The following is a 23,208-nucleotide window of genomic DNA, read 5'->3' on the forward strand; positions in this document are numbered from 1 at the left end:
ACAGCTCTCTGTGCGCCTGTGTTTTACTGTGTGTACATACACACACTCGCACCCTCATTCACCAGTGTAAACAGCCACATACACACTTGGAAATGGCAGCTTTTGTTTCAGGTAATGGGATTTACACACATTTTTGACATATTCGCCATTAAGTCAAATAATGTGCTTTAATATATAAGCAAGTCTTTAACTGACCAACATATCCAGCCTCCACACACACACAGCCACACGTTTTAGAAACCCCAGGTGTACTGTATGTGGGCTTTGTGTGCGACTCCACATCTGATAATCCAGATGTGTGGACATGGAGATTTGATCCACGTCCATCAAACGTATCCTCTCATTGTGAGGCGTGGATTTTCGAGGTCAAACGCTGGAATCCCTGTTGGCGTGTGATCTCAGGTGCAGGGGTCAAATGTACATAAGACCCAAAACAGCGCGTTTCCACAGCGATGAGGTGAGTTTGTCAAGAGGCTAATGTGCTCTAATCCCTTCAAAGGGTTCGGCTGGATCCAGGCAGCCACTCAAGGTCGACCTGTGTGTTCTGCAGCGGGAGTCACTCAGTCATTCCCAGCCCGTACACAGTGTGTGTGTGTGTGCACCTGATTTTTATGTGTTGAGCATTTGTGTTCTCCGAGGGCCTGGAGGCTAATGGATTAGCCCTTTAGCAGCAGGCTCAAGCTCGCTTTTCATGTCCAACAAATGACTTCTGGATCTGCTCAGTCAGACTGACTTCAGTGTGTCAGTTACCAGATTACAGCACATCACTAGAATTACAAACAAACAGAGAATACAGAGAAGAATCAGTTCTCCCCTTCTGCTCTGACTGGGCGTTGACACAAAGCAGTCGCCCGCTCATTCCACACTTTCCAGCAGTGATCTGTTTCAGAAACCTGTAAACTGTAAACTCCACTGGAAAAGGCAACAGAAGATGGACTACCATGGTTACCTGGTCATGTTTACCTTGAACCATGTGTCTGTTAAGATTTCTAACCTCGTTACCGACCTGACAAGATATGATTTCCTGTTCCAAAGTGGAGTTACCTCACCATTACCCTTCTTAGGTCACTCCAAACAAAGGAAACTCCAAATTGAGACTTCCAAACAGGAAGGACCGGGACAAAGTCTAACTGACATCATCACAATGATTTTTTTTTATTTCCAAACACTTTATTGTGAAAATAAATAGCTTTATTGACTTGATAAAGTTAAATTGGCTCTGTGCATGTGTGTGTGTGGCCGCAGGTATGTGTGTATGTGTGCGTCATCTGATGACACTGGGGCTGTGTCTGAAGTCCAGCGAGTGGAGCGCGGTGGCCAGGGCGGCGTACAGGTGAGAGCTGCTGAACCTCAGGCAGTACACGGGGCTGCTCACCGTCTTTGTGATCAACTGGTAGAACTGACAAACAACAACAACAAAACATGTGAAATGACCTCGCCGTGTAGTGTTTATATTATTATTATTGTGTATAAGTGAGCTCATCATATCACACTTAACTCACCTGTAGACATTTGGTCTGCCGCTTGTCCCAGAGTCGAACCACGCCGTAGTAGGAGGAGCCGCTGGCGATCATGTGGTTTCCGTCGCTCTGGATGCAGTACAGAGTGCTGTCATGAGGCTCCTCCCACTCCATCGTGCACTTCCTGTTTGAGGAAGTCATTGCAGAATTCATACATGTTTTCCACATGAAACGGCAGAAAGGTCCCACTCATCATTTCTGTAGATGGAATGTAAGTTTAGAATTGGATCTCCAAGACCCAAATCTGCGCCTGTACTAAATCTCCATCCCATGCTTGTATGTGTGTGTGTGTTTGTGTGTGTGTGTGTGTGTCCGCAGCAGGGCATTGTGGCGGTGACTGTGGTTAAGAGAGGGGAAGTATTTTGAGGGGGGGGGGGTATTTTTCTGCCAATAGAGATCGATCCTCCATTAGTGCAGCCTCATCAATAAGTGATGGAGGGAGAGCAGGAGCAGACAGCAGGGCAGCAGAGATGTCTGGAGTAACACACACACACACACACACACACACACACACACATACAGATAATACAAACAAATGCACACTCTAATTTTAGCAATCCTCTGTGGGGAAGGTCACTCATTGTCATTGTGACCTGAAAGTGAGGAAGCACAAACAAAGCCACCGTGTTCCCTGATAGCCAGGGTGTTAATGAGCCATGACGCATTCTTCTTCTACTCTTTAAATCCACCTCATCTACCAGTGTAGAGAGATTGAGATCGGAGAGTGTTTGGGTTTAGTCCTGCTTTGTGTTATTGTTTGTATTGAGCTTAATCTGGAACCAGGGAGATAACAACAACGATTCAGAATTAGTAGTGACATCAGAATATCAAGGTTAGCTTTGGGGCTAAACTGAACCCAGGATGTTTTGGAGGGAACAATTTGCTCAGGGAGTCCTTGAATCTTTTGTGCTCCCTCAACATCTGCACTCGTTGCGTGTTGTTATTGTCACAAGCACGATATCTTTCTTTAGTGGTTCGTCCCAACTTCCAGACGACCTGAGCCTCCTGCTGACCCTGGGAGCCTCCTGAGGCCAGTTTGGTTTGGACTGCATTCATTATTGATATCTAAAGAGGGACCCCCCCAACCCAGCTCCATCAAGGTCCCACCCCCTCCAAACTCCCCAGAGCGAACTGCCAATCAGATCTCATTTGTCTTACTTGACTGAGCCCCTGGAACACACTCGCAGACCCCCGCTGTCCAGGATAAATGTGCGGTGAGGGTGAGGGAGTGAGCGTTAATGTGTACGTGACGCAGGGCGGCTGGGGAGCGGCCCTGCGCTCACAAAGGTCTGCACACAACTTTGCCATCATCGTCATCTATCACATTTCTCAAACTGTTCCACCTTGTTCCCTTCCTCAGTGTTCCACATCGGACATAAGTGTAAAATGGAGAACGTTACTAAAGGCCTGATGTACTGCAGGTGTCACTACTTTACTCACTTAAATACTTATTGCTTCAGCAGTATTATGTGTATGAGGGTCTGAAGACGTACCTTGGACTGACGCGGAGGTCCCACAGACGGATGAAGGTGTCGTAGCCACAGGAGAGGAGCTGGAACGGCGACTCAAAGACGACGTCCAACACGCCGGCACCGCGACGGAACTCTGAGCCCAGAGTGGACACACACTGCGACCTGGTGGAGGAGGGCAGATGGGAAAATAGGAGATGAGATTGTAAATGATGACAGAAACAGATAAGACAAGGGAAAGAGGAGAGGGATTTTGAAATATGGGAAAGCCCGTGAAGTGAAGACCTTTAACCAAATGATTTATAGAGCCGTATATGTTTCTCGTCTTCATCTTCTGCTGTCCTCTGGGCTTCTGGCACCTTGTGATATGGGCGTATTGTTGGTGTCTCACACACATGGCAGATTTTTTTACACCCCTAAGCGTCTCTGAATAATCTATGAGCACACACACACAACTGAAGTCCCGATACATTTACACCACAGCTGTTTTTAAGGCTTCGGAGCAGAACATGTCAGCCCGGGTCAAACAGATGGTACAGACTATTGGGGTTTAGAGTTTGAGAGACTTAACACGCTGACACACATCTGTATGAGTCTGCTTATGACAAATGTGTTAGCTTGGAAGTTGTATTCAAACTGACAAAGTTATCTGTGGGTGTGTGTGTGTATTACAGTGTTGCTTTATGTCAGAGAGTTCAACCGATTTGACTGGGGACAGAAATTTGAGTGTGTGTGTGAGAAAGAGGTCGGGTGTGTGTAAGTGCAAGTGATAAATCAAGTTTGTGTGTGTTAGTTGATGTGGTGTGACCTCTGGGTGTGTGTGTGTGTGTGTGGGTACAGCTCGGAGCAGCACCATGCTCTTGTGATCACAGCTCTGTCCTGCTTGCTCCAAGCCTCTTGATTATTGGAGAATAACTTGCACTCAGCAGGGCGGATTATTGCAGAATAACTGTCTCTTTGTTGCCATTTAATACCCTCCATGACCGTGACTGTGTGCGACTCTCGGATGTTTGATACCTGCCCCGTAGCAACCATTTAAAGGAGGCCGCCGGCCTTGGCGACGAGGCAGCCAAGTCCTTCGCCTCGTGCCCCCCTCCCTCGCCCTGGAGCTCAATCCACAGGGTCGGGCTGGTAATCCCCCGGCCTTACTGCAGGGGGCCTTCTTATTGGACCAGGGCTTTCCCTACAGGGCGCCTTATTGGGTGAGAGCTTTCTCAGTGCCAGGGTCTCATGACTTAGCCGGGGCCAATGGGGAGTCTGTGTCTCAGTCTGTGTCTGTGTGGGCCAGGCGACCCCTCATTTTCCCCTTACTACTAAAACCAGGGGACTTAACACATGCCACACAAAAAGAAACTCATTGGAGCCAAAGGGCTCGGAGCTCGCTCATTCATAACTAAATAATGACGTCTCATCAAGATCACAGCACTGCAGCCCAAACTATAAAGAGCTCATCAATTCATCACCCTAACTATGATGTCTAACATGCTTAATAATCACACTCCTGGGTGCTTCTGGGAAAAAAAAGGAAGAAAAACTGTAACAAACAGCTAAACACAGCCCAATGTGAGAGGGGAAAATAAAAGCCGGGCTTCCATAAAAGTGCTCCTGACATCTGCGCAGGGATGTTAAAGTCAGTAATAGCACCGTGCGCCGGGCCGCCGCACAGTGCAAAACAGCAGGGATTCTCAAATTGTTAGGTCACCGGCTTTTATGGGGCCGCCTGTGATTACAGGATGGAGGCATAAGCGTATAATCTGTCAAAATGACTGTATCTGTGAGCCAGCAGCCCTGCCATTCCCTGATCTGACCATCCATACCGTCGCTCGTCTGGGTCCACGCTGTCAAATACCTGAGTCTGACTGGAAAGAGCCACATGGGAGAGTGTACCAGCATCAGACATGGATTTGTGACTGACATGGATTTATACATGTATGTAAACGTCTCCTTCAGAGCCACAATGTCTAACGTAAGCTTGGATAACGGTGGAATTCTCTTACTTCCATCCATTTATTCTTATTTGTCATGTAAACGTGCTGACTGAAGCCCGTCTTCAGCAGAGCCGTACAAACCCAACAACAGGACCGACTGCAAGAAGTTGTTAACGCCATTGCCGAGTTGTTTTATTGCGGCGGCGGGTGAGGTCTAACGTTTGGACAAGTGGGAGGTTCAAAGGTCAGCAGCAGACACAAAAAAAAAGGGGCCGCCGGTGGGACAAGGCCGACCTGCAAAAGACATCACGCGGGCAGTTACGGCCGGCAGAGGAGAGAGGAAGACGAGGAAGACGAGGAAGGCGAGGAAGGCGAGGAACGATCCACAACGCCACGAGAGACGACGCTACGTGCCAGCAGCTTCTTTGATGCGTCACGGCCCGGTGAGCGATATCAAAACTGGAATCCAACAAAAATACATAAACCTCTCATCGCCGACGAAGCGATTTATTTTATTTCTCTTCTGAGTGCAGGACGGTCGGAGCAGCGTCTTAGGGGCCGAGACTTAGCGATTGTTGTGAAGGGGGCTGCTGACTGTGTGACACACAAGGTTCTAAGTCCTGATTTAAGCCTGTCTGGTCTCACTGCAGGAGTCAGGTTGGCTTTAGGGGGCCACACACACACACACACACACACACACACACACACACAGAGCGCTTGTGAAAAGAATCATTAATGAATTGACAATGTTGAGGGGAAAAAAAATAGAAGACGCTAAGGGCATTATCCTCCACTGTGGGGACGGCTAAAGAAAAGCAGCGAGTGTGTGTGTGTGTGAGGGTGTGTGTGTGTGTTTTGTGACAGAGGTGGGCTCTTGTAAAGTTAAGTCTGGGGTCTAAACAGGAGCCTGGGGTCGCACGGGGCCCTCTTGTCAAAAGCCAGCAGACAGGTAAAGAAAAGGAGCCCTGCTGGGGTTTTGACTCCCTAAAACAAACACAGGGGGGCCGCACAGAGACCTGCCGTGCACCCATCAGGCCCCGAGCCACGCCGAAGGACCCGGGTGGATGTGCCGCAGGTTTTCCCGACAAGGAATGCGAGGTTTTACTGGCAAGAGAGGGAGAACGAGAGGGAGAGAGAGGGAGAGAAAGGAGAGGAGGGGCGGCCGGTCGTTTGTCGACAATGACCACCTTGGAAATGTCACACACACACGCTGCACACTTGCAAAGACAATACCGCTGCAATTTGTATAACAGAGTGTCCACCACCCCTGCGACGCAGACGTTTAACCCCCCCACACCCCCCTTCCCTCCCGTTCTTTTTCAGTGTGCCAGGAATGCCAGGAATCCCAGCCCCCAGGATCGTTCGATTGTGCAAAAAAGCGAAGCGTCCCTCTTTATTTTTTTGAAGGAACAGAGGGGGAATCTTTAGGGAGTCCGTCCTGATGGTCCGGCTCCTTTTTCTCTTTGATGCTTTTTTTCCCCGTCTCCTCCCCCTCCCGTGTTTAACCATGAGCGAAGACAGTGTGAAAAGTTAGGGGCGCTGCTCCGATGGCGCCACTTGTGTGGGATTCCCCCTCTATATGGTTGATCATAAGAAGCCTTTGTGCCGCCCCAGATGAGAAAAAAAGACACAGAATTAATTGCAACAAGAGGGAAAGGAGGGAGAATGTGTTAAATGAAATTAAAATCAAAGCGGCGGGGAGCTGAATGGAAGCCCCGGGCTTTACCGCCTCCATCCACACCCCGGGGAGAATGGCCAGTAAGCATGGTAACACTTTATAAGCCTTAACGGCGGCGGTTCAATTGTCACGAGAATCATCAACAGCGTGTGATTCGGTTTATCGCGGCTCGAATAATGAACCCTGATTACCATTTGTAAAACAGCACGATCACAAATACAGCCTTTGATCGGATGAAAACTAGGGGAAAAAGTGTAAAAAAAAAAAAAGGCGAAGAAAAGGCCTCCGCCCTGAAACAAACCCATCCATCAACCTGTAAACGTCTCTCACGCTGCCACCGCTGTTTTCCACCGGGAATGGGAAGTGACAAATCATTCCTGGGAGATCCTGCGGTCTCCCTTTCTGTGATCTGGATGAAGCAGCAGCTGTTTTTTGCCGGCCGTTTGTTTGGGCGCCGCAGGTGTAGCAGCGTGTTGTTTGTGATGTTTTGGGTTCTCAGGTGTGTCCCGACTCAAAGGAGGATGCGGTCGCGCTAATGCACGGGGTGGAAGCTGATGCTGGTAGGGAGTGCTGCTGGAAAGGCCTGACGGCGGCCTGTCTGTGTGTGTGTTTGTGTGTGTGTGTGAAGGTATTACTGGAATGGAGGGGGCTGGTGTGTGTGTGTGTGTGTGTGTGTAAGAAGCTATGTTGTCGTGTGTAAACTGTCACAGAATCTAGTATATTGATTTAAAATTAAAAGATGATGTGACTACAATTTCTGTGAATAAAGTGATGTATTTATAGCTTTAAGCACAGAGTAAGTGAAGTTTTAATATGCATGTAAACGTACACACAGATGTGCTGGAAGTGGTTTGAGTGAAAATCTTGAATGTGTCTGGAAACAGAACACCCTGATCGCCCTCACCTCCATCCAGGAGCGTACGCAGCCTGGTATGCACCTCTCAGCTGATTATCAGATATAAAAGTGTGTGTGTGTGTGTGTGTGTGTGTTTGTGTGTGTGAGAGAGAGACACTGTTGTTGACATTGTCAGGTGGCTGCACAACAGCAGCAAGGCCACATCATTCATCCCCATTAAAAGTTAAACATAAGTGAAGATATTGACGATCGGCTATTTTGTGCAGGTTTCTGAAGCTTTAGTCCTCATAAAGCTCCAAGCTGCACTATGAGCACACTCTTTCCCCTCCAGCCAGGAAGAAAACACTTGGACCCTTAAGCACAGGCGCATTATCCAGGTCTTAACGCTGCTACACCTTGTAACCATGTCAATTTTCCTCAACACCTGCAACCTCAAAAAAATAGCCCTTCACTCCCCCCCCCCTTCACTCTCCCTGTCCGTCTCCTGTCTCCCTCCCTCCTCAGGTTTCCGTGTCATTTGGGAGCAGGAAGCCGTCTTTTTGTGTCCAGCGCTGCGTCGTGTCGTGTCGGCCCGTTTTAATTGGCTCAGGTAAAGCTGGGAATTACAGCGGCCTTGTCAGGGATGTATCAGGTTTAAGCCCGGGCTTTCAAAGACAGGAATTTTTTCGGGAGGCCCCTCGTTCTGAGCCGTTTCTTGCTCAACACCGGCGCGGCCCCGGCGTATTTTTCAAACCTGGAGCTCGGGCTGCTTTTGTATCGGCGAGGGGCCACATTGTCACGGCTGCATTCATGCACCGCCGTGGCTGTTTGGGAAAATGGAAAAGTGAGACGGGAGCAGTAATTTCCTTAACTGTCAGAAGGAGACGACCCATAATCCACTGTGTGTTTAACTCATAAAGCGCCGTAATGAGCGGAACAGGAATCATAGAGCTTCTGCTTTCAGTATCTGGTTTATATTGGAGTGACAGATGAAAAAGTGATAGAAAGCTGTGATACAGACATTGTACACAGGTTGTGAGAGTGATGTCGGCGGTGTTTGCTGAATTACCTTTCGACATCCCAGATGCGAAGAGGGGAGAAGTTCTCACAGCACGCCGTCCCGGTTACAAAGGTGCTGTGGACAGAGAGACACAGAGACAGAGACGTTATCATTATTATATGAGCATATTTTGTGGAATGGTTTCGTTAAGAACTGAACAAGTGACGCAGGTGAGAACACTGAGGTGAAAGATAAAGGAACGGATCCAACTGAGGCCAAAGAAATATGTCAACATATCAGAATAGTTCATGTAGGTAGATTACTACGATCAAACCATGTTTATTGTGGCTATGCAGAATGGCACAAATACAGACAGAAATGCATCCTCGCTCACAGTCTAGGCGTCGACACACCCCAGTCTCAAAAACACACACCACACACACACACACACCGCAGCTTGTTATTCCTACAGAAAACTGATTTCACAACAAACAGCCTTAACGCTCTGGATCCTCCTGCCTGTCACGCCGCGCCGCGCCACACCTCGGCCTCCGCACCTTCGCCTCTTCGCCCCTGCCTCCGTTCCGACACCACACATTGTTTCCCACCAGAAGAAAAGAGGAGAAAACTACAACACTTGTGATCCTTTGATTGGAGTGACAGGTTGGAATTAGCCGCCTAGGTATGCACGCTGAATGCCATGCATGCGGAGGGGCGGGGGAGCGGTGAAAGGAGAGGGGAGGAGCTCTGCGGCGGAGGGGTGATGGGGTGTGTTTGGGTGTTAAGGGCTATGTAGAGGGTGGGGTGGTGGCCAGGGGTGCGGGCGGTAGGGGGGCTTCTGTTGGGCCGGGCCTGAGTCGCAGGGCTTAGTGCCCTCCTACGGGGTTGACGGACAGGGGGGAGGTCCCGCCTTTTACACACGGAGAGACAGCGACTGACGAATGCTGATGCCCTGGATGAGAATACGACACATGTGGATACAGAGACAGAAGGGAACAAACACTTCACTCCGTTTCTCCATTTCATCTATTAAAGAACTGGTGGACATTCCCAATCTGATCCAACTTTGTGTTTACAAATCTACGCTTTCTACCCAAAACTATCTTTCTTTCTTCCAGTAACATAAAATAATAAAGGAAATCCATTGGACAAAAGAGGTCAACAAGCTCATATTCCATTTTTTAAAACTGTAAAGGGGCGTTAAAGATGAATTGTTAGCATAGTGAGTACCCAGTTAGCCCCCCTGTAGACTTGTACCGCTGTCAGAGAATTCCATGGATTGTTTCAGGGACCTGTGTTCACACCAGAACACCACACTTAAGATCTCGACCCCAAGGTTAACTCCCTCCCTATAAACCCCAGTGAAGGGAAGGAAACTATTAGCCCCTATTGTGGTGGAGTGTAGGTTAGAAACCCTGTCAAGAATCTGACATAAGTCTGTACATTCACTTTAGCAACTCAACCAAGAAGGCTATTTCTGGCGTCCTGTTGTGACATTGTTATCTTTTTCTTTTGCTTAATAGCGCTCCATGTCCAACGTCGTCTTTGAGCGTATGGAAAATGAGCCACGACCCTCAGACACAGTGACTGTAAGCTGGCACAGAGTCTAGGTTTCACTTTAGAGCCTGTATCTCAATAGAATAAAGGGTAAGATGCCAAAGTAAGAGCCTGCTTGTGTTGACATGTATGCACCGGAGCAATATTCCGGCCATTTTGCTAAATTGTACGACTTCTTGAGGCATCTGGGGTTCACTCACCGGGCCATAGTGGAGCCGTGGTCCATACAGACAACCCGTATGGATCAGCAGAACTCGGTCCATGCCCCACATGGAGAGGTCTCTAAAAGCTACTCTACAGGAAGTGACACATTTTAGTTAAATACAAATATGTTCCACCAGAACGTTTCCTTGTGACCTTTGACCCTGGACCTTCTGTATGTTCTGATGAATCTCTACACTATAGTCACTTCTCGGTGCCTTCTCTCATCTGTCTGCAGGTCGTGCGATGGCCTCTCGTAACGTGAAGTAGCTGATATACACGCAGAAGAAGAAAGATGATGTCATTATAGCGAAACATGGTTCTATTTGGGAATCTGAGATATACTTTTACCTTCTATTGTGGCGTGTGGAACTTCAATCTTTAAGAGGTTGAAGAAACAGCACTGTGTGTGTGTGTGTGTGTGTGTGTGTGTGTGTGTGTGTGTGTGTGTGTGTGTGTGTGTGTGTGTGTGTGTGTGTGTGTGTGTGTGTGTGTGCGGTGGTGTGAGGGTGTTAAAGGGGTGGCAGGACGGGACAGGGCCGGGGTGAGGGGCCGTGCTGGGCGAGGATGTCGGAGCGAGGCACAGAGGCAGCTGTCAGGCCCGTTAAGCGCCGCAGCCCATTGGCAGGCCCCCGGTAATTAGTGTTGGGTAAACTCATTTACGGCCCAAATGGGTCGGGCGGGGCCGGGACCAGTATGCGCAGTGAGCGACCTCTGACCCCACTGACACAGGATACAATAGGGTTATGGTCACACTCACTCTCTGGACCCTATTACTCTCCATTACTCACATTACTCACCCCTCAGTGGGCCGTGGCAGAGGTGGAGGCAGGGCTGGGACTCCGGCCACACAATGAAAGACTGAGTCCCCCTTGTTTCCCCTCTCTGCCTCACCCCTCCGGCGCACTGAGACGGCCTGATCTGGGGTCAGAGCTTGCACTGATATTATAGCTGCTAAGGTCAGAGCCTCTCTCGCCTAATGTGGGGCAGGTGTCCCCCCTAAACACACACATAAACGCACACACACACACATACAAATACAATCATGTCTGACAAAATGGAGTCACCCTCCTCGAGCCCTGTCCGTCTGTGCCTCCTCCCTCAGCGCTCCTCATCATTAGGAGCATGCTGGGCCTCCGCTGCCGTTTGGGTAACCTCATCAGCTGGTTGTATTATCTAAGGGCCTGTGTGGCAGGGTCACACAAACTAACTCAGCCCCTGCTGGGAACCCAGCCACACCAACACACACAGAGAAAGAGGGCGAGAGAGAGAGAGGGAGAGAGAGAGAGAGAGAGAGAGACGCACATACAACACAAATCTCAGACAGGCAGAAATTCACAACATGCTCTCTCACACATGTGTAAAAACACACTCATTCATACCAGACAGAGAGAGCAGCGACGCACAACCACACACACACACACACACACAGATACAAAGTGTGAGAGCCCCTGCTGGGAGTTGAGTCCAACAGTACCAACATTGTTAGCTCCGAATCAACACACTGACCGCACAGGGAGCACCACGCTTTCCCCAAGACCGCCACAAACACGCTGCCTGTGTTCAGACTCTCCCCTCTCTCCACACGCCGCTCAGTCCAACACGTTTAACACACGCCAGCATTTATCCACCATGTATGAATTCAGAATCTGCTGCTACCACATCACACACACACACACACACCACACACACACACACACACACACACACACACACACACACACACACACACACAGTGTCCTGTCATTGACGTCACTTCCAGTCTTTTGGTGATTTCCTGTTCTTGTCACATTTTAATTTAAGTCTACAGTCAAATCAGGATTGTATTAGTCCTAATGTTCTTTGTAATGTTTGCTGGCTAATAGAGCTGCATGACATCAAGATAAATGTATTTGAACTCCTATCCTGTTATCTTAAATACTGTCACTTATCTCCCGTTGCCTCCATGTGTGTTTCCTCTGCCATTACGCAACACCAGTCCATAGTCAGAGAGTGATGGACTTATGATTCTGTGCGTGTGTAAGGCTGAATCTCATGTAAATCTCTGAGTGTTGAGTGAATTAAAGCACTGACTGTGATAATAATTTGTTATATTCTTTTCCAAATCTCTCCCCCTCCTTCTTTGCTGACAGAGTCTGATCCAAAACTCTGAAATTCTGCTTTGTGCAACCACCTAAACACCTCCAATCTAATAACTTTACAACATTAATAAGAAATAACAGCAAATGTGCCAAAGTCCCTCTGCCTGCTCTGAGACTTGTGACCCCGTGTGACAAATGGCTTCAACCCTCTCCTAATGGTCCACACACACATCAATGGCCGTCTTGACTTTTTTGTTAGAATTAAGGAATTCCAAACAACTCTTCTATTAAGAGGACTATAATACAAACACAAAAAAGTAAGTCACTATTTATCTCAGCCTCTGCCCCCAGGACCAATTACAGCTGAATGGGAGAGAGCAGCCCCAGATCCAGGCTCTGGGAATGTGGAGGCATTTGGCTCTGGACTCCAGGGGCGGTTTAGCTTTGCCCCGTCACCCCCCCCCCCGTCCACCACCCCAACCCACCCCACCCCTGCCACCACCCCCCCCATCAGAAAGAGGGTTGTTAATTTGTTGCGCTTGACCCCGGGCTTTGTGCCTGACGTGTATCTAGTTTGTAAAAAGTGCTTTTATCTGCTTTCTAAATATGTCTGGGCTCAAAGGGTTATGATGCTTTTATATTGGTCAGGGAGGGGGACAATGGCTGAGGGGTGCAAGTGCTGACCCCTGCTGACACAAACACACACACATGGAGGCGTGGGCGTGTGCAAGTGCGCGCTCACACACACACACACACACACACACACACACACACTCTCTCTCTCTCTCTCTCTCCCAGCTCTGGCTCTCGTACTCTCTCGACCCCTTTCTCACTCTGATATGCATGGTCAAACATATGCATGCACACAAACACGCACTTTCTCTTTCTTACAAATACACACTGTTATGCATGAACACGCACACACACAAATACACACACACACAGAGATATACGCCCAGACCCTCTCCTCTCCTCTCCTCCCATCCCCACCCCACCCCCCCGTGGCCCTTTTGGCTTCTGTTTGTGTCTCCTGAGTCTAGGGTCACCGGGACATTCCTCAGCCGGCCCCTCTGCTCTGCTCAGTCAGCTGGAACAGACCGGGACCGTCCACAACCGTCCAACACCGGACAACATGCGCAATAACGTTATCCTGCCGGTTTGGGAATCATGTTGTTTGAAATCAATGTGAAAGAAAGAATTCCAGGCCGTCCTTAAATTAAAACTGTAGCTGGCAGAAACGACGAGCAAGAACATTTAAATAAATTGCGCCCCTAAACAATTATAAAACATGTGAAATCTGTTAATGTGACACAAAGCCTCATATCGTGAATCTCCTGAGGACAGCTTCCTCCCAAGAGGTTTAATATCTTCACTGTGGATGGAGTAGGAGCTCAAATTAAAGATACAATGACTACGTACTCCTTTAGAGAGACATTTGATGATAGCTTGACAGGTTTGTGCTGCCACAGGCCCACACTTAAGGGAGAGGAGGACTGAGGACATCAGCAGTTTGAAATGATATAGATTGATAAAATAAACAGAGAAATGACGGTGTGTTCACTTTCTGTAAACCGTCTACGTCACAAAGCTGATAGATGCTGGGGCAGGTTGGTTACGCCTCAACATAAGGCCTCACGATACTTTTAAACATCCAAAACAATTAATAAAGATTTTAGAAACACTGAGATCGAGAGTTTAGCTTTACGCCCTACAACCAAGGAATAAGTGGGAACACAGAGAGTTTCCATCCTTTTCTACACAAATACAAAGAGTTTTGGTCTAAGTCAGTCAAAGGGGTGTTGGTGATGTGTGTGTGTGTGTGTGTGTGTGTGTGTGTGTGTGTGATTTGGTTGGAGGTCACCGTGGAGCGCGACTGACAAGTTTTAAATTGGGGATCCACTAGAAGCAGAGCCTCAGTGATCACAGAGCTCCGTCCTGCTCAAAATGTGGTGGGAGTGACGCTCATTAGGATAATGTGCTGTATGAATAACGCCGCCGCCAGCACACACCACACACTCCCACGCTGTTAGGGCCTGACAGCGGCCGGATCGATCCCCCCCTGTGTATTAACTATCAATCAGAGCATCAGTTTGACCTGCTGGTTTAAGGCTAAATGTATTGTGGTACATAAATATTTGATAGGATGTATTTTGTGTATTTTTGCCTTAATGTTCGTACTTCTAGTGTCATTTGTAGGGACGCCACATTTTGCCGTTATCTTACATTTATCCTTACATAATGTTGTAGCCACAATTACCACATTAGAGATCCCTTAAAAAGAGAAGCTCCTTATTTATTCATTAAATGCCGATTTTTATTATCTTGAATGTAGATATGTTGTCAGATTTGAATTGGGCCCAAAAACTGTCTTGAAATTATGAAAGCAAACTAAACTGACTAAGATGAACCTCAGAGAAAAGATACAAACAAAGTCTACAAGTTAAGAGACTTCCAAGGGTTTTCACAGCATCATTTTGTTTAGTGATCATACAAGAATGAAGTTGAACAAGCTGAACACTACATGGTCAGATACGTGTGTTCAGGTTTGTGTCCCGTCCAGCATGAGGCTGTAAACCAAGAACATGAAAACACTCTGCCCTGCTAAACCTGAGACCTGAGAACACCTGTATGAGGCCAGCGTGTAATGAGAGGTCTTTATGCCGTGTGCGTAGTGTGTGTTTCTGATGTGAATCCGTGAGTGTGTGTGTGTGTGTGTGTGTGAGTGTGAGGTTTGTGTTTATGTGTAATAAGTGTGGGGCACGTCTGCAAGGTGTGTCTATCTTCAAGGGAATGTCTGCCTGCGATGTGTGTCTGTACGAACCTATGTATGTGTCTGAGGAATGTAAGGTGTGTGTGTTGTATGTGTTTTGTGTGTGTGTGTGTGTGTGTGTGTGTGTGTGTGTGTGTGTGTGTGTGTGTGTGTGTGTGTGTGTGTAATGAGGGGGTTCAGAGGGAGCTGTGATTATTCTCGCCTCCTGCGGTGCGGGTCCTCTGGCTCTGTGGGCCCCAGGGAAAGCGCCCTGTATTTAGCGTGTGGGAACGCACATTCTGCCCCCTTATCGCTGCATTGTTGCAGCCTCGCTCTTTTCTTCTCTTTTTTTAACTAATTGAATTCTTGACTCCTGAGCCACAGGGACGGCTCGGGAGAGACCAAAGAGAAAGACATGAATTTCGGGCTTTTTCTTGCGGTTGAGTGGGGCAGAGCAGTGGGGGTGAAATTGGAGTGTGTGAGGTTGGGTGGCGGGGGCGGGGGGGGCAGCGAAGGCGGGGTGCAGTCAGAGAAGGGCCGGCTCTGGCTGGCTGGGTGGGTGTTGTGGCGTCACCCTGTACTTTGATACCGGAGGTCAAAGGTCATCACCCCCCCTCCCACCCCCCCCGTGGCGGTGAGAGAGTGGCGAATTGGGGCTGGTTTATCCAACAATCATTTTCTCCTTTTGGAAACTTTCAAAAGCGCTTTTGGCCCCTGCAACATCTTTGTAGTTGTGCTTGAGGAATTCTAGACAAAACAAACCAGCGAAAGAAGCTCCCCCCCTCTTCTCACCTCTCTTCAGGGTAGCTTCTCTCTTCACTGGCTTCTGCCCAGCCCCCCTTTTCTACACTAGCGGTCAGCCGCCCCCGGGCCAAACTGCACCCCAGCTCTGAGTCTGGATACCCTGGTAGTGCGGCAAGAAACTGGCACGGCGCCATGCAGGGACACATTTATAGCTTATAGCTCATTAATTATCAGCTGACATCATATCCAAACGAAGACAAACTCGTGTCCCAATACACTAAGAGAGGGTCCAAGTTTGGGATTCCTGTAATGTTTGACTAACATAACATGTTCCAACCCCCTGCTCTATTTATTCAACAGCACAGAGATAGAATTAAGAGTTAGAGTTAAGCACACCACAATCAAATCTAAACACATCTTCTGGATTCACAAATAGATCTGTGCTCTGCCATAATGACAGCAACGCCTTGGGAACGACATTTTCTTTGGGTTTCCTTACAAGACCCTGCAGGCAACATTTTCATGTTACGTGCTGTCGACTGATGTGAGAAGGCAGCCGGAAGTTACTGTAGGACACAATGTGGACATATCTGTGTCAAACTGAACTTAGAACTTCATCCATGGGGTCAATAAAAACAATATCAGTGACCTAGTTTGGACACAACATTCCCAAAAATCATAACATTCTGCAAAATCCCTCTCCACTGCTGTTACATCTATAAGATCCACCTGCAACAGCGGCTGACATACTAGCAGGTTGAAAATTCAGGAAGCCCCCCTAACTCATGTCCACCTGAGATACTATAGGATGGAGGAGCGACCGGCCCGACCACTGGGCTCCGATCCAGCCTCGTGCAGCAGGAAACCCTATCAGCCATGACTGCACGCTCAGTGTGAGCGCTGACCTGCCCATGCAGCTCCGCAGCCGCCAGAGCCCAGACTTTCAACCTGTCCGGTCTTGTTTGAACGAAAGCAGGATCTGCAGGAAACACCTCAGTCAACTATTAGCTAACCACCTGCCCCACTTCCTCCTAAATCTACTGCCCACAAAGCCACAGACTGGAAGAAGACAGCAGGAGAGAGAACGAGAGGCAGAGGGAGAACCTGCACACACTCTCACTGCCAATACAAAACTCTCATCAGTAGAGATGGAAATGAGATGTTGATGTTTGTTATGTATAATTGCAATTTAAACAAAGTCAGGTTTCAGATTATTCTTTTTATTCAACAGACTAACAAATCCGATCCGAGAATAAAAGTATTTTTGAAGCATTAAAGCCCCTGATGGTGGATTTTTAAGTTATTTAAGGAGCAAAAACTGTATTGATTAAAGCATTTTGTCTTTTCTATTGTTGACTTTGATTTTCATTGTTACAAATCTATGGAATAAATCTGGAATAAGAGTGAGCATGTGATCGAAAGCTTAACTCTAATGACTGAATGAATCAATTAGAATCCAGTATTCAGTCAGAGAGTTACACACACACAGACAGACAGACAGACAGACAGACAGACAGACAGACAGACACAGACACAGACACAGACACACACACACACACACACACACACACACACACAGAGAGTGAACCAAGCCCTCCTATCTGCACCTGGAGAGCCTCGTCTGAGACCAATCAGCCAGGTTCAATATGAGCTGGGCCTGTGGTCAGACACTGTAACGATGAAACGTGAGCGAGGAAAAGCAATCTGGAAAAAGAAGGAGAAAAAGAAGAAGAAGGCCAAGGTTGATGCTGCCCGCTGATGAGATCAATCTCTTTTCCGCAGTGGCACGGGGGCGGCTGCACCACGCCGGCCTTGGCATTTCGCCGTGGCCACAATAAACCTTGCTAACAAACCTTGACATGACTTGAGTGATGGAAACTGAGGTGGGACGAGGTGTGAACCTGTGTATGTGTGTGTGTGTGTGTGTGTGTGTGTGTGTGTGTGTGTGTGTGTGTGTGTGTGTGTGTGTGTGTGTGTGTGTATGTGTGTGTGTGGCATGGTGTTAAGTCTAAAGATTATCAGATCTGGAGTCAGGACTGAGGTGATTTTCCTTTGCTGCGTTCAGGTACCAAGCATGGAGCCAAATGGTACAGAAGAGCAAAGTATCCCCAAATGGAGGCCGGACTAGTTTGGAATCACTATTTTTAAGATAAGAGAATCAAAATAAAACATAAACAGTCGTGGAATTGATCCCTTTGCCGACGACGGAAGCAGAGCAAAGACCAAATCGACATGTTTAAGATTTTAATTTGTTGGTTGATGCTTCACTACAATACAGTATGAAGTAGAAATAATGGGATTACTTTCAGAGAAAATTAATATACTTAATCATTGCCTATTCTTTGTTGTAACGTTGCCTTTTTGTGCACTTTGTTTGATGTAAATAGATTCATGTCACTGAACAGGCTGCATTGTGAGATTTAATTACCAAAGTGAACAAATTAAATATCTTACAAAATGAAATAAAGCCTTCTCAGAAGACATCAAAAGAACGGTCACCCTGAAAGTGCCTGCATGTACTGACTTAGCCTGATTCAAACTGTGACCAGACTTTGTTAGTAATAATAGTAACAATATAACCTCCTGCTCTCTCCCTCTCTCTCTCTCTTTTTTCAAGCGTGACACGGAGACAATTACATTTCCAACACCAGCCGCTCTGCCCGCTCCTCCCTCTATTCTGAGGCACAGAGCATGCTGCCGAGTCAGGCCACATTTACCTCCGTCACTCCTGTAGTGACCTGAAAACGCCTCGCAAACTCTGTCAAAGTGGCACACGGAACAAACAAACGCCACAAAACTGTTAGGGAGAGTGAATTACAACACCTGACTCAAGTCGAGGAACATCTGGGAAGATAATCAGCCTTACCACTAAAAACCTTGCCGTGTGTGTGTGTGTGTGTGTGTGTGTGTGTGTGTGTGTGTGTGTGTGTGTGTGTGTTTGTTGGAGACAAAAGCTCAACTAATAAAGGGTCTGCTCTAAAGCAGGCAAAGAGAGATAATTTTCTCGTGACATTTGTACTATCGCGTTACATTCAATCAAACTGAGAAGTTAACTCACACTGAATTTAATTTAATTCCAGTTTAAAGGCTTCTCATTCACAACCGGTATGGATCCACTCTACGATAGCAGAGTGGATCTATACTGGTACGATACAATAGTGGAGTGTAATCACAACAACACCTGAGATAGTGTTTCAGCAGCTGGCTCCATTTCCATGCTCAGAGTTGGGAACACGCCCAGATTACACTCAATATTCTATTACTATTCTTCTTACTGTAGCTGAGGAGCAAATACATGCCAGGATACAACTAGAACTGTGAATTAAAAATAATAATTCTCCTCTGTGAAGAGTATTTTGTTACTGTGGAATACTGAGTGGAATAACAAAACTATTTCAACATGTAAAATGTCCCTCTAAATATTTATCTAAATAGACTGGATTTGGATTGAATTGCTATAGAAACACGTTTATGTTGAGACCTCATCACCACCAGTTTGCTCCCTGGCAGCATTTGAAGGGTTAAAGGAAACACGTCCAGTTCCATCCTCACCCTGGCGCCTACCACCTTGTGAGCACGGAGGGGTGAGTCGCTTTTTTGCCAGCCAAAAGACGGTTTAATAGGTTTATCAGTGAGCTGACACCTGGTTTCCAGAGGAGTTTTAATTAACCAGGCCGCTGGTCAGCGAGAGGTAGGGAGCAGGTTTCCATTATGAGGGGGCGGCAGGCTGAGGCACGGCCTGCTATTTCAGCCAGCAAATTGGAGAATTAATGATGTGTATAATCGGTCCGTTCCTCTCAGATCTCAGAGCGACCTGGACGAGACGGCCCAGGCCACCATGCATGAGGGGGCCGCTAGACTTCAATCCATATTCTTGAGTTTGTGTATCAAACTGTTTCAGGAAGTGAGAAAGTTTGTCTGCTCTGGACTCATTAGAGGGCCGGAGTGTCTTTGGGTTCAAGGTTTAAGACAAGAGAGGTACTGCTAAAGTTAGATTAAGTAATGGTTGAAGTTAGATAAGTGTTAAAATCAAAATTAGGATTAGGGTTGGATTAAGGTTGAGGGTAATAAATTAATTAATTGAGTGAGATTGGTGAGGGTGCACACCTAGTAAGGCTGAGCATAAACACACATCAGACACACCTGTGTTTTCTAATTCAGGTGTGAAAACTGACTGATCATTTATTGAGGATTCCAGTTGCAGTTACATTAAGAGCAATCTGCTTCTACCATTTGGACAATAACCTTAATATGTTTTTGTATTTGAAAATCAGTGTGACTGACTGTAACCCCAGGTTCTAATTAATCATGAAGCAGCAGAGAGCAGCTTGAGTCGTCAGTGACATGGGAAACCCCCCTGACCTGTGATGTTTCCACTTTGTAGCCAGATGGACGGATCACCTTCCTCTCTGCTGGGCTAGCAGGTGATGAAGTAAGGATACTGTTACAGCCCCTGCATCTGTCTGCCTGCATGTCATCAACCGTGTGTGTGTGTGTGTGTGTGTGTGTGTGTGTGTGTGTGTGTGAGTGTCTGGGTGTGAGCATGGCTGAGAAATCAAAGGCACCTCAAACCCACAGACAGAAAGCAAAGCTGTCCTAACTCAAAGAAGTTCTTAATCAACCACAATCCATATATAAGTCATAAAGAAAATAAATTCAGGACAGGACACACTGAAACTAATGGAGGCGCAGACCTGTACACAAGAAGCTCCACATAACAATCTGATAGATGTTTGATCTGTTCTAGGCGACTGCTTACCTCAGTGAGGGACTGATGGCCACGGACCAAACTCTGTCATATAAGTCGATCGTGTCTGTGAGGCGACTGGGAGCCAAAGTCCAAACCTAAAGAAATGAGAAACGAGACCAATAAGTACAATATAGATACAATTAGATCTACTGGCACAGAAACAAAACAAGAACTGTAAATGTGAGCTGACCCGAGCGGTTCGGTCTCTGGATCCGCTGACGATGAGTCCGTCTCTGGCGTCCAGGCAGGTGACTTCCTGATTATGACCCGATAACTCCACTGGCATGTCATCCATCCTGCTGTGGATGATGATCTTGCCATCGCTGAGAGAGAGAAAAGGTCAATTAGGTCGAGCAAGGCACCTTAGCATATTTGCTCTCTCTCTCCCTCTGCCAAGTCACAAGGTGAGCTAAGTGTGAGTGAGTCAATACCTTCCACCACTGATCAGGTGAGAGTCTGTCAGAGAGAAGTGGCACACGTCACCATTGTGACCCGAGTAGATGGCAACTGGATTACGCTGGAGCTTCCTGCTCTGTGGCCTCAGACGGTACGACAGGATTTCCGCAGCCTGAGACAGAAACAGAAAGTCCTGGTCCAGCTGCAACCATGGCATCAGTCTGAAGAGAGGAAGTGAAGAACAGAATCATGAAAGCTGTGGATGGCAATAGAACCAAAACTAGATCCTTGAGATCACACCTGTAAACAGATTCTGCCCAACATATACCTGCATTGTCACATTTATTATACTTACACAACTTACACAACAGGTTACACAAAAACTACTCAAGCAAATGAGTTACTTACTTTTTCTTCCAGCTGAGAGGAGTCCCTACTTTGCAGACTCCGTCGTACCAGTTCTGAGATATTTTCACTCTTTCCTTCAGTGGGATGTGAGGATATCTGCAATGACATGTCAACAGTCCAGTTTGACCAGGAGGAGAAGGGTTCACTAACATTCAGTCAGTGTGTTTACATGCCCCATTAAGGCAATCAGTCATTTGTTGGTAACATATCAACCTTAATGCAATCCATATTGGCACAAATCCAAAACAAATGTCTGATCATCTCATCTTTATGCATTTCCTATAGATTCTGTGCATCTATATTCCCTTAATCACATATTTGCTCTTAATCACAATGACTACTACAGTACTGAGTGCATGTATAAGTACTGATTGATGCAAGCAGAGCACCAGTGAGCAGCCTACACTCATCCAGAACAGTAACATATGCATTCACATGTGTTGAGCGACCTCATGCCAGAGGGGCAGGACACAAGGCAGGAGGACGCAGCGTGAAGCTCTCTCTCACGGTTGGGACCTACAGGATGTGGCGCCCCGGCCCTGTCAGCAGGACCCTTCGCTCTGAGGGCACGCTTCCTTCGCCCGCGTGGCACCGGTATGACACTGGGTGAAAGGTCGGAGGGCAGGACACTGAGACGGCCCTGTGGCTCTGAGCCAGCGGGGCCAGTCTGAACCCTCGGGCACAGTTTTATATTCTCACTCATATCACTTAATCAGACTGATCAACGTGACTCTTAACTGAGGCAAATGAAATCCAAACTTTGAACTTGTATCCATTTTAAAATTTTGGGAGATCTATATCCTGTCTGATATCATTTTAAATTATTCATAATTATACATAAATCGTTAAGGATTTATGAATACTAAAGGAGCACAAGGTACTCGTTGCAATTACAATTTATTTGGCACATCCTATATTATTTCTAAAATTACTACACATTGCTTTTGCCTGTTTACTTCCTTAGCACCCCACTGTTCACTGCTCAATAGGGAATTTAATTTACTAAAGCGGTTAAGGTGGATTTGTTAGAAATCTATGGAGACTACTTCAGGTACTAAACAACAACAAACAGTAATATAAGATGGCTGACGCTGGTTTTGGGTGTAACGTGTTCATACATAGTTTAGGTGTGTCAAAGCTAAGCTAGCCGGTAAACACAGCTAGCTAGGTAAACAAACCATGACATGTTTGTTGTCGCGCCTCTCGTCTCTTACATGTCTCTGCCGTTCCGGGTGATTCCGGTGTTGAGGAACTCTCTGGCGATCCTCTTCCACACCGCGTCCCGGTTGGCGAAGTGATACACGGTCTTACACACTTGTGAGAGGCGGCTGAGAGACTTGTAGTCCAGATATGACAGGATGAGGTACAGGACGTCGTCGGGCAGCTGGTGGAGCTGCATCCCGGCGCCGCCTCGCTGCTCGGCCCGCACACGCTCCGCCGCCACTCCGCTGCTGCCGCCGCCGCTGGTGCTGCTGTTTAACACGCGGGGTTAAGTCATGGAAACAACAATATTCCATGTTTCAGAGGTATGCAGCAAAAAAACAGGAAGCCATTGCTGCGGCGGCGGCGACGTGCTATGGCGCATAACGTAATAACGTCGGTCTTACGTTATTACGTCACCGTGGTTCCTTCAAAGCTCATGTACTTCATTGCTGTGATTCACACGTATTGTTTATCTGTTTTCTTCAGAATATTCACGACATTATTGCTGACTTTTGGTGTTCATATCATTCATAATGTCTGAAAAATCCCCTTTAAAAATATTAAAATGCCTTCAAATTTCCTTCAGGCACCTCATGCCTTCAGGCCCTTCTAGCATAGAAAACATTCAAAAATATTTTCCTCCGTCCATCTAGCGTTTTCAAACATGTCACGGTTTTTCCGGTTTAGCA

General features: G+C 47.2%; 1 protein-coding gene across 1 annotated transcript; it reads right to left on the reverse strand.

Annotated features, from left to right (window-relative positions):
• Positions 1–1,164: 1,164 nt before the first annotated feature.
• On the reverse strand, positions 1,165–22,905 carry fbxw4 (F-box and WD repeat domain containing 4). The gene is made up of 9 exons (XM_076160470.1): positions 22,531–22,905; positions 21,317–21,412; positions 20,944–21,129; positions 20,703–20,835; positions 20,522–20,607; positions 8,500–8,565; positions 3,014–3,154; positions 1,503–1,644; positions 1,165–1,399 (listed from the first exon to the last, which is right to left on the reverse strand). Exons 1-9 carry the CDS (start codon positions 22,713–22,715, stop codon positions 1,265–1,267), a joined length of 1,170 nt encoding a protein of 389 aa, XP_076016585.1. The 5' UTR covers positions 22,716–22,905; the 3' UTR covers positions 1,165–1,264.
• Positions 22,906–23,208: the final 303 nt, after the last annotated feature.

This window comes from Genypterus blacodes, unplaced genomic scaffold (genome assembly GCF_046128005.1).
Source record: "Genypterus blacodes isolate CSIRO-AG114 ecotype Tasmania unplaced genomic scaffold, CSIRO-AGI_Gbla_v1 ptg000105l_1, whole genome shotgun sequence".
Lineage (NCBI taxonomy): Eukaryota > Metazoa > Chordata > Actinopteri > Ophidiiformes > Ophidiidae > Genypterus > Genypterus blacodes.

Coding starts and splice junctions, on each gene's coding strand:
- fbxw4 (XM_076160470.1), bottom strand. CDS start 22,715: ATGCAGCTCCACCAGCTGCCCGACGACGTCCTGTACCTCATCCTGTCA. Junction 20,836..20,943: donor CACCTGATCAGTGGTGGAAG/GTATTGACTCAC, acceptor TCTCTCTCTCAG/CGATGGCAAGATCATCATCC. Junction 1,400..1,502: donor GGCAGACCAAATGTCTACAG/GTGAGTTAAGTG, acceptor GTTGTTTGTCAG/TTCTACCAGTTGATCACAAA.